Source organism: Anomaloglossus baeobatrachus, chromosome 1, assembly GCF_048569485.1.
Source record: "Anomaloglossus baeobatrachus isolate aAnoBae1 chromosome 1, aAnoBae1.hap1, whole genome shotgun sequence".
In the NCBI taxonomy this organism is placed as follows: Eukaryota; Metazoa; Chordata; class Amphibia; order Anura; family Aromobatidae; genus Anomaloglossus; species Anomaloglossus baeobatrachus.
This window is the reverse complement of record NC_134353.1, coordinates 309,404,891-309,417,188: the sequence shown is the minus strand read 5'-3', so window position 1 is coordinate 309,417,188 and position 12,298 is coordinate 309,404,891. Positions and strand designations below refer to the sequence as shown.

The 12,298-nt window shown below is 52.4% G+C and overlaps 1 protein-coding gene across 1 annotated transcript in view; it reads right to left on the bottom strand.

Annotated features, from left to right (window-relative positions):
- FAM13A (family with sequence similarity 13 member A) overlaps positions 1-8,836 on the bottom strand; it is a 344,313-nt gene extending 335,477 nt beyond the window's left edge. Inside the window, exon 1 of the mRNA XM_075351136.1 lies at positions 8,744-8,836. Coding sequence (XP_075207251.1) covers positions 8,744-8,779 — 36 coding nt within the window. The 5' untranslated portion in view covers positions 8,780-8,836. The remainder of the gene's footprint in view (positions 1-8,743) is intronic.
- Positions 8,837-12,298: the final 3,462 nt, after the last annotated feature.

Below are 12,298 nucleotides of genomic sequence, written 5' to 3'. Positions count from 1 at the left end.
TGCGGCGGACGTCACCTGCTGTGAACATCTCCGGTGCAGTTTCCGTGTCCTGCCGGCTGTGGACATCACAACCTTGCTACACCTGGCCCTACAGAGACTCCTACTACCGGTCCCTGGCTGCCATGCATTTAGGCCTTCTGGGGAGGCGCCGCACAGTCCCTGTATAGGGGTTCGCTGCTGGTCGCCTTCTCAGGGGACTCCGGTGCACGGTCCAGTGGGTCCACCTCCGGACGCTCGCCACTCCTCGGTGAGCGTAACAATCGACTTCATGAAAATGGCCGTGGAAGCAGCACGTGCGCAGGTAAGACTCCGCGACCATTTTCTTGAGGTCCATCGCGTCGATCTGCGCATGTGCCGCTGCCATTTTCTTGAAATCGATCTCATCAACTACAGGAGATTCAAAGCAGCCCGCCGGCAGATCAATGGCCCCAACGTTGCAACACCCCACAAGCCCACAGCAGTATCGCCGACCCTCCACACACTGACCCTCTTGAGACACAACACCACCTCCTCCGTGCCAGCAGCATCCCCTACCCTGCCTCCTGGGACCTTCAGAGCCGCTACACCTCCACCGCTCCCCCCTGGTGAGTATAGCTCTCACGGAATTACATTTTAAAATATGTGGCATTTATGGCTCTCTCAGCCAGAAAGGTTCCCGACCCCTATTAAAGGAATTGCATGAAATTAGAAAAACATTGTATTGCTATGTCTTATACTGCAGCAAAGTATGCTGAAGTGCACCTGAGTTACAGGACCGGCTATATCGTATTGACAAGTGCGACTCTATTTCTGCGAAGAAGCCATGATTCATACAGCTAGTATACAGATGAAAAGGAGATATGCGAGGTCAATTCCGCTAATCATGGATCCATGCCATCAGACATCATTGGTAGTGTTGAGTTGTGTTCGCACCAAACACACACTTTACAAAAAAAAAAACAGAATTCGGGTTCAGAGTTCAGGTGCTTTACGTATGAAGAACACTTTCGCGAGCATCGCTGTGCTCGGGTACGCTCGGTGCTCGGGTACACTCGGTGCTCAGCCCTGTGTGAACCGCTTGTTCTAATTAGGGGTAACAACAGCGTGATCGGATGTAGTGTGCACCAAACAAAAAAAAGTGGGGAAAACCCAAGCAAATCGAAGTGTTCTGTTTATGGCTGGCTGCATGTGGGCAATTAGTGATATCCACTGGAGTTCAGGTCAAGTCTGGGACCCAACCCGATCTTAATTTAAGATTCAGCTTAACCCGTCAAACTGAACCTCAACGGGTCCACTCATCTCTAGTGATGAGCGAGCACTACCATGCTCAGGTGATCTGTACTCATAACGTGAAGATGGAGGCTCAGATGGGTGCAAGTATAATGGAAGTGAATGGGGAACTCGAGCATTTTTTGGGAAAATCTTCCAGAAGAATGTTCGAGTCTTCCATTACACTCAGGTATTAGAGTCACGTCCATGCGAGAATCCAACTACTCATTACGAGTACCCGAGTATGGTAGTGCTCGCTCATCACTAATCGTTGGTGTTCATTGTCTGATGGATCCTCTGTCGTTTACTATCTCTGAACCTATGATAGTGCCAAACAGAAACTACATCACTGGTGTGAACTGAGCCAAAGGCCCGTTTCCAACAGCTGTATTATGGAGGCAAGACCTGGCCTGACACATCCCTGTGTATTTGTGTACAAGATAGCCCGTTCTCATCAGTGAGCAGGATACAATCTCACCCATTTTTGGTCTGTATGTCCGTTTTAATTATCAGCGTAGCATTTGCTTTTCAAGTAAGCAAAAAAAGCTAAAAAAAATCCACACTTCCAAGTGTTGTACATTCTTTCACTTGACCCATTCATTTAAATGGGCAAAAAAAAATACCCTTTTAATGGACAACCGGTCTGTAAAAAAAAATATAGTGTGAAAAAAAAAATGTTTAAAAGAACTGAGAGTCCTTGGTGGTTGATACCTTTTAATGCCTAACTGAAAAGATGGTAATAATAGCAAGCTTTCGAGACTACTCCAGTCTCTTCATCAGGCTCAGTATAACACAAAATCTGAAGAGTCACATATTTATACACAACAGTACATAGAATGGAGCAGTAAAAAAGACAAGTTATGTGAAGCAGAACTATCAGCATGGCAAGGGGACAATCAGTTGTGGCAGTAAATATTGGAGAAGTTCATAGATAAGTAGTGTGAAAGTTTTATTGACCTCTGATTGAGGTCTGGTCCAGAGTTGTGATGCCCCCAGATGCTCTGAGGAGCATTAGTTCTATAAAGATGCGGTACATTCTGGTATCTTCCATTTTGATACAGGTAAAGTATATCTGTGTACCATGTTAGCCAGTAGAGATAGAAATGTACTTAAAAGAACTGAGAGTCCTCAGTGGTTGATACCTTCTGATGGTTAAGGCTAGTTTCACACTTGCGTTGAACGGCATCCGTTGCATTGCGTTGTGTGACTGATGCAACGGATATGTTGCATATAGTGGCACAACGGATGCAACGAATGCTGCAAAACAACGGAATCCGATTTTTTTTTTTTACGGTTTACCGGCGGCAGACTATTGTGAACGATCAGCTGATCGCTCCCAGTAGCCGGCCACCGGGTGATCAGCTAATCGCTCTCCCAGCGCCGGGTGATCAGCTGATCGCTCTCCCAGCGCCGGGTGATCAGCTGATCGCTCAGCCGCAGAAAATGTGTGCGGGGGACGGAGTGGGTGGAACCGAGCGGGGCCATGGTGCTGAGGACAGGTGAGTGAGTGTGTGTGTGTGTGTGTGTGTGTGTGTGTGTGTGTGTGTGTGTGTGTGTGTGTGTGTGTGTGTGTGTGTGTGTGTGTGTGTGTGTGTGTGTATACATGCGGAGTGGAGTGCGGGAGGGGCGGAGCCAAGCGGCGAAGTGTCAAGCTTCCTGCACACGTGGCCAGGGTAAATATCGGGTAAAGCACTTTCCTTGGTTACCCGATATTTATCTTGGTTACGGGAACAGGGAGCCAGAGAGAGCATGCGCAGTGAAATCCTAAGGATTCCGCTGCTCAAAAAAAAGTTACATGCTGCGTTCCTCCCGCTGAGCGAAAGCAACGCAGCGTCGCCCAGTGGAAGCAACGCAGGTCCTTTTGGCACAATCCGTCATCCATACAAGTCTATGGGAAACAGCGGAAGCGGAATCCGTTAACGAATTCCGCTGTTTTCCAAAAGGGCGGATTGTGACGGAAGGAAAACAACACAAGTGTGAAAGTACCCTAACTGAAAAGATGGTAATAGCAAGCTTTCGAGACTACTCAGGTCTCTTCATCAGGCTCAGTATAACACAAAATCTGAAGAGTCACATATTTATACACAACAGGACATAGAATGGATCTTTGTACCGTGTTAGGCCAGTTTCAGACGTCCGCGTTTAATCAGGCACCAGTCACACGCATGGTTATGGTCACACGTGTGGCACACGTGTGGCATCCGTGTTTGTATACGTGTGACAGGTACCAGAGAAAACACGGGTATGTAAAATAAAAAGATTTTCCATATTTACCTGCTGTCTCCGCCTCTGCTGCCTCCCACTCCTGATCGCTGCTCATTATAGTCCTCGATTATTCATCGCACTCAGGACCTGAAAGCCGGAGCATCGCAGGGAGAGCGCTGGGTACAGCACCGTCGAGGACAGCATCGCGGGGACAGGTGAGCATTCTGCAAGCACAGTGACATTAAGGGGGGTCATTGGAGTTCCCAATGAACTCTGATGACATCCTGATGACCCCCACGACACTCGCGCTACAGCTTCGCGGGTTCATCAGAGTTCATTGGAAACTGTGATGAGTCCCCGATGCTGTCCCCGCGATGTTCCGGCTTCCAGGTTCTCACCATACAAACACACAACACACGTGTGTATACAATGAGCACATATATACACATATGTATACACACATAGCTGACACATATGGATACATCGAGCACATACACACATAGCGCACATACATGTATACACTGAACACACACACACACACACACACACTCTGCTGTATAATCACCCAGCGATGTGGTCCCCGATACTGAAGTCCCCAGCACTGTCCCCGCTTTCAGCTCCACAGGACACTGAATATTCAGTGAGTATAATGAGCGGCGATAAGGAGCGGAAGGCAACAGAGCCGGATACAGCATCGCTGGGTACAGGTGAATGTAGAAAATCTTTTTATTTAAAAGACCCGTGTTTTCTCTGGTACGTGTCACACTGATGTCACACGGATCACATCAGTGTGTGATCCGTGTGACACCCGTGCTGCCGGATAAAAAAAAAAAAAAGAACATGTGTGTGTGTGTGTGTGTGTGTGTGTGTGTGTGTGTGTGTGGTCATGAGAGGTCACACGGTCCATGTGAAAACACGGACTTGTGATTATCAGCAAATAATAACATGGGTATGTGTGGCATCCGTTTTAAAAACGGATGCCACACGTACCTGAAACACGGACGTCTGAAACCAGCCTTAGCCAGTAGAGATAAAAAAAAATTTTGTTTAAAAGAAGTTACAAATTTTTAAAAAAATCTGAGAATATACTCAGCAGTATATGGGGCATGTGTTCTGTGAGAAACTCACCTTAGTAATACACGGACGTCTCCATGAGGCCTTAGGGCTCATTCAGACTAATGCATAATACAGACATGTGCAGTCCAAGCAAAAAACACACAGGGCTCTGATCAATGTTATTCAATAGGACTACGAAGATGTCAGGTTTTTCACATGCACCGGGAGTCTCTAGGAGAGAGAAAAATCGCAGCATGTGCTGTTCAATTCAGAGTTTCGGATGGGATTCGCCCATTCAAGGCCACGGGTGCATAAATAAATTGGACCCCATATGGATCATCTGTGTGGCATACGATTTTTATGGATATAATATAATATAATATATTGCCATTATTAACCTAGAACACAGTATTTCAGCATGTATGCTTCACACTGGTGATGTATAAAATCAGATGCACACAGGCATTAAAAACTGACCCATGGATGACAATTTGGATGGAAATGGTCCAAGATTTGTACGTTCATCTGACCTTCATCTGACCACAGTCTTAAGTTGAGACCACACAGTGCCGCCATCACCGATGGGCACTCTGCGGCGAGCTGCAGCGTGATCACTATGAAGCTGACAACTGACCAGCAATGGTGGAGGGGTTTGGGCCTACATGAATGCACAGTTCTGCTTGTAATAGTGATGTGTCGGTCGCGAACGATCCGACACAAAGATCTGGCTCACTGCAGTGACTGACAGGAGCCGGATCACTAGTGTGAGCCAATAAAATCTCTAAACGTCTCTTTTCACCGCTGAAAGCCTGCCCACCCGCGGCTAAACTCCGCCTACTCAACAATGTAATTGGTCACTTGTGAGTGGGCGGGGTTTTGCCACGGGTGGGCGGGGTTTCAGCAGCGTCACTATAATCTTAAATATGTGTTCACCTGGGGTGAACACATATTTAATAAGAAGCCGAGAACGATCTGAAAGATCCGGCTCTTTTTGGTGAGCGGAGCCATGGGAACCGGATCACCAAAAAGAGCTAGACTGCCCATCACTAGGTTGTAACATGCTGATATGAGGCCAGCCTTAAGCGGGCTTTACACGCTACGACATCGCTAATGCGGAGTCGTTGGGGTCACGGAATTTGTGACGCACATCCGGCCGCATTAGCGATGCCGTTGCGTGTGACATCGATAAGCGATTTTGCATCGTTGCAAAAACGTGCAAAATCGCTAATCGGCGACACGGGGGTCCATTCTCAAATCTCGTTACTACAGCAGTAACGAGGTTGTTCCTCGTTCCTGCGGCAGCACACATCGCTCCGTGTGACGCCGCAGGAACGAGGAAGCTCTCCTTACCTGCCTCCCGGCCGCTATGTGGAAGGAAGGAGGTGGGCGGGATGTTACGTCCCGCTCATCTCCGCCCCTCCGCTGCTATTGGGCGGCGGTTCAGTGACGTTTCAGTGACGTCGCTGTGACGCCGCACGGACCGCCCCCTTAGAAAGGAGGCGGTTCGCCGGTCACAGCGACGTCGCCGGACAGGTAAGTATGTGTGACGGCTGTGGGCGATGTTGTGCGGAACGGGCAGCGATATGCCCGTGTCGCGCAACAGATGGGGGCGGGTACCCACACTAGCGATATCGGGACCGATATCGCAGTGTGTAAAGTAGCCTTTAGGCTATGTGCGCATGTATATGCTGAAATTTCTGCAGCGATTTGGCAAAGCATGTGCGCTGCAAATCTCTGCAGAAACACTGCTTAGTGGATGCAGTGTTTCAGCAGAATAAATGCCGATTTCATGCGCTCTGGCTGCTGCCCCCACATAGACAGAGTGGGAGCTGCATCCAAAGAGCACAAAATAAGTAACATGCTGCTTTTTTAAACGCAGTGATTGTCAAATTTTAACGCTGCGTTCAAAAAAGCATCTAGCGCACGGATTAGGCACAATCTACATAGATTGTGCAGGGGACGCAGGACGCATACGCTGCAGTGCTAGACACAGCGTAAATGCATGATATTACGCAACGTGTGCACACAGCCTAAGGCTATGTGCCCACGGGAGCTTGTTTCTGCGGATTTTGCGGCAGAAAACCTGCGGATTTTTCTGGATTTTCCAGATAAATCCACAGGTTTTAGCATGTACAGTCACTCCCCATGTTATCCTATGGGACATGGGGAGTGCTGTGTCCACGCTGCGGAAAGTGCAGCTGCCGAACATGCTGCGGATGTCCGCATCCGCATGTATAATTGCATGTCAATTATTCATGCGGAATTACCTGCGGATGTCCCGGCCCTCCGCTATGGAGATAAGAGGCCGGGACGTCCGCAGGTAAGCCGCATGAATGTTCGCATGCTTCCCGCAGCTATTCCGCTGTAATCTAGCAGCTAAAAATAGCTGCGGACGCCGGAGAGCAGCTGCGAGAAACATGCGCTCGTACCAGCGGATACATCCGCAGGTACGAGCGCCCGTGGGCACATAGCCTAAGGCTTTGTTCAGGCAGAATTCATCAGTGATTTGAAAAAATAATTGACATACAATGTTAATCACGGACAGCACGTGGATTGTACACCGACGACATCTGGATTGTACACTGCCGATTTTTATGGACCCTTAGACTTGTGTCATTTTGATCCATGACTCTGCTTAACACTAGAACTACTGGACTCGTGACACCTATATAGAAATACATGGTGCAAAGTAGTCAAAATGACTACCTTAGTAGTGCTAGTGTTAATAACAGTCTCCGTGATATTTTTTGTTGACACATGGTGCACAAAAAACACACGGACACATGAATAGTGCCATAGCCTATAGTGGATCTGTGTTCTATGAAAACATGGTTATCACATGTACGTGGCTGACGAACGTCTGAATGAGGCCCAAGGCCAGACTCTGGCATTCAGTTCATGGGATAGACTACCATTGCCTAGTTACTGCAGGTCTTCCAAACTTACAAACCCATAAACAGGCACCACCTGCAGACAGTCGGGCTGGCGACTCCGTGCGGCCACAGTGCAACCGGCGACTCCGTGCGGCCACAGTGCAACCGGCGACTCCGTGCGGCCACAGTGCAACCGGCGACTCCGTGCGGCCACAGTGCAACCGGCGACTCCGTGCGGCCACAATGCAACCGGCGACTCCGTGCGGCCACAGCCAAACCGGCGACTCCGTGCGGCCACAGCCAAACCGGCGACTCCGTGCGGCCACAGCCAAACCGGCGACTCCGTGCGGCCACAGCAAAACCGGCGACTCCGTGCGGCCACAGCAAAACCGGCGACTCCGTGCGGCCACAGCAAAACCGGCGACTCCGTGCGGCCACAGCAAAACCGGCGACTCCGTGCGGCCACAGCAAAACCGGCGACTCCGTGCGGCCACAGCCAAACCGGCGACTCCGTGCGGCCACAGCCAAACCGGCGACTCCGTGGGGCCACAGCCAAACCGGCGACTCCGTGGGGCCACAGCCAAACCGGCGACTCCGTGGGGCCACAGCCAAACCGGCGACTCCGTGGGGCCACAGCCAAACCGGCGACTCCGTGGGGCCACAGCCAAACCGGCGACTCCGTGGGGCCACAGCCAAACCGGCGACTCCGTGGGGCCACAGCCAAACCGGCGACTCCGTGGGGCCACAGCCAAACCGGCGACTCCGTGCGGCCACAGTCAAACCGGCGACTCCGTGCGGCCACAGTCAAACCGGCGACTCCGTGCGGCCACAGTCAAACCGGCGACTCCGTGGGGCCACAGCCAAACCGGCGACTCCGTGGGGCCACAGCCAAACCGGCGACTCCGTGGGGCCACAGCCAAACCGGCGACTCCGTGGGGCCACAGCCAAACCGGCGACTCCGTGGGGCCACAGCCAAACCGGCGACTCCGTGGGGCCACAGCCAAACCGGCGACTCCGTGCGGCCACAGTCAAACCGGCGACTCCGTGCGGCCACAGTCAAACCGGCGACTCTATATACAGACTGAATACACCACTGTGAACCAGACCTGAATCTGTACACACAGCGCCCTCTACTGGCTGCTCCAGACACAATAAAACTGTGCTCTCTAGAGGCAGCGTCTGCTCCAGGGGCCGAGGCAACAAAATGCTATAAATATACACAGCTAGGTGGTGCTACAGTAAGGCGAGCCTAAACTAATTGGTCCTGTCTGCCATGTTTACATACACTGACAGCATGGCTGCGCTCACACCACGCCCGCTCCTATAACAAGCGGGGCTCTACAACTCACCACAGCACATACCTGAGGCAACCCGACGCGATATATGGCGCCCAGCATGTCACGACAGTGGCCAGGATCTCGGGGAGAGCTCTAGTGCCGACACTCCCACAGGTGTTTGTAAACACGCCACACGTGCAAACGCTATCCCTGCGCGATTCACAGAAGTCACTACACTAGTTACTGCCACTCCCCCCAGCCATCCTGCGGACTCTGCTACGTAAACTACTACGCAAGTAGCGTAAAAAGGAAGCAAGCTGGAATAATGGAGCTGCTGAGTGCGCTGCTTCCGCTGTGCGATGGGAACCGGGCAGTGCGGACCGAGAGAGGGCGCTACACTGTGTGTACAGTATGGTGACCCTGCACAGGCAGCGAGAGAGGGCGCTACACGGTGTATACAGTATGGTGACCCTGCACAGGCAGCGAGAGAGGGCGCTACACGGTGTATACAGTATGGTGACCCTGCACAGACAGTGAGAGAGGGCGCTACACGGTGTATACAGTATGGTGACCCTGCACGGACAGTGAGAGAGGGCGCTACACGGTGTATACAGCATGGTGACCCTGCACAAACGACGAGAGAGGGCACTACACGGTGTATACAGCATGGTGACCCTGCACAGACAGCGAGAGAGGGCGCTACACGGTGTATACAGCATGGTGACCCTGCACAGACAGTGAGAGAGGACACTACGCGGTGTATACAGCATGGTGACCCTGCACAGACGGCGAGAGAGGGCGCTACAAGGTGTACAGTATGGTGACCCTGCACAGACAGCGAGAGAGGGCGCTACAAGGTGTATACAGCAAGGTGACCCTGCACAGACAGTGAGAGAGGACGCTACACGGTGTATACAGCATGGTGACCCTGCACAGACAGCGAGAGAGGGCGCTACACGGTGTATACAGCATGGTGACCCTGCACAGACAGCGAGAGAGGGCACTACGCGGTGTATACAGCATGGTGACCCTGCACAGACGGCGAGAGAGGGCGCTACAAGGTGTACAGTATGGTGACCCTGCACAGACAGCGAGAGAGGGCGCTACAAGGTGTATACAGCAAGGTGACCCTGCACAGACAGTGAGAGAGGACGCTACACGGTGTATACAGCATGGTGACCCTGCACAGACGTTGAGAGAGGGCGCTACACGGTGTATACAGTATGGTGACCCTGCACAGACAGCGAGAGGGCGCTACACGGTGTATACAGCATGGTGACCCTGCACAGACAGCGAGAGAGGGCGCTACACGGTGTATATAGTATGGTGACCCTGCACAGACAGTGAGAGAGGGCGCTACACGGTGTATACAGTATGGTGACCCTGCACGGACAGTGAGAGAGGGCGCTACACGGTGTATACAGCATGGTGACCCTGCACAAACGACGAGAGAGGGCACTACACGGTGTATACAGCATGGTGACCCTGCACAGACAGCGAGAGAGGGCGCTACACGGTGTATACAGCATGGTGACCCTGCACAGACGGCGAGAGAGGGCGCTACAAGGTGTACAGTATGGTGACCCTGCACAGACAGCGAGAGAGGGCGCTACAAGGTGTATACAGCAAGGTGACCCTGCACAGACAGTGAGAGAGGACGCTACACGGTGTATACAGCATGGTGACCCTGCACAGACGTTGAGAGAGGGCGCTACACGGTGTATACAGTATGGTGACCCTGCACAGACAGCGAGAGGGCGCTACACGGTGTATACAGCATGGTGACCCTGCACAGACAGCGAGAGAGGGCGCTACACGGTGTATACAGTATTATGACCCTGCACGGACAGTGAGAGAGGGCGCTACACGGTGTATACAGTATGGTGACCCTGCACAGACATTGAGAGAGGGCGCTACACGGTGTATACAGTATGGTGACCCTGCACAGACGTTGAGAGAGGGCGCTACACGGTGTATACAGCATGGTGACCCTGCACAGACATTGAGAGAGGGCGCTACACGGTGTACAGCATGGTGACCCTGCACAGACAGTGAGAGAGGGCGCTACACGGTGTATACAGCATGGTGACCCTGCACAGACAGTGAGAGAGGGCGCTGCACGGTGTATACAGCATGGTGACCCTGCACAGACGTTGAGAGAGGGCGCTACATGGTGTATACAGTATGGTGACCCTGCACAGACAGCAAGAGAGGGCGCTACAAGGTATACAGCATGGTGACCCTGCACAGACAGTGAGAGACGGCGCTACACGGTGTATACAGCATGGTGACCCTGCACAGACAGTGAGAGAGGGCGCTACACGGTGTGTACAGCATGGTGACCCTGCACAGACAGTGAGAGAGGGCGCTACACGGTGTATACAGCATGGTGACCCTGCACAGACGTTGAGAGAGGGCGCTACACGGTGTATACAGTATGGTGACCCTGCACAGACAGCGAGAGAGGGCGCTACAAGGTATACAGCATGGTGACACTGCACAGACAGTGAGAGTCGGCGCTACACGGTGTATACAGCATGGTGACCCTGCACAGACAGTAAGAGAGGGCGCTACACGGTGTGTACAGTATGGTGACCCTGCACAGACAGCGAGAGAGGGCACTACATGGTATACAGCATGGTGACCCTGCACAGACAGTGAGAGAGGGCGCTACACGGTGTACAGCATGGTGACCCTGCACAGACAGTGAGAGAGGGCGCTACACGGTGTATACAGCATGGTGACCCCGCACAGACAGTGAGAGAGGGCGCTACACGGTGTATACAGCATGGTGACCCTGCACAGACAGTAAGAGAGGGCGCTACACGGTGTGTACAGTATGGTGACCCTGCACAGACAGCGAGAGAGGGCACTACATGGTATACAGCATGGTGACCCTGCACAGACAGTGAGAGAGGGCGCTACACGGTGTACAGCATGGTGACCCTGCACAGACAGTGAGAGAGGGCGCTACACGGTGTATACAGCAAGGTGACCCTGCACAGACAGTGAGAGAGGACGCTACACGGTGTATACAGCATGGTGACCCTGCACAGACAGTGAGAGAGGGCGCTACACGGTGTATACAGCAAGGTGACCCTGCACAGACAGTGAGAGAGGACGCTACACGGTGTATACAGCATGGTGACCCTGCACAGACAGTGAGAGAGGGCGCTACACGGTGTATACAGCATGGTGACCCTGCACAGACAGTGAGAGAGGGCGCTACACGGTGTGTACAGTATGGTGACCCTGCACAGACAGCGAGAGAGGGCACTACATGGTATACAGCATGGTGACCCTGCACAGACAGTGAGAGAGGGCGCTACACGGTGTACAGCATGGTGACCCTGCACAGACAGTGAGAGAGGGCGCTACACGGTGTATACAGCAAGGTGACCCTGCACAGACAGTGAGAGAGGACGCTACACGGTGTATACAGCATGGTGACCCTGCACAGACAGTGAGAGAGGGCGCTACACGGTGTATACAGCAAGGTGACCCTGCACAGACAGTGAGAGAGGACGCTACACGGTGTATACAGCATGGTGACCCTGCACAGACGTTGAGAGAGGGCGCTACACAGTGTATACAGTATGGTGACCCTGCACAGACAGCGAGAGAGGGCGCTACACGGTG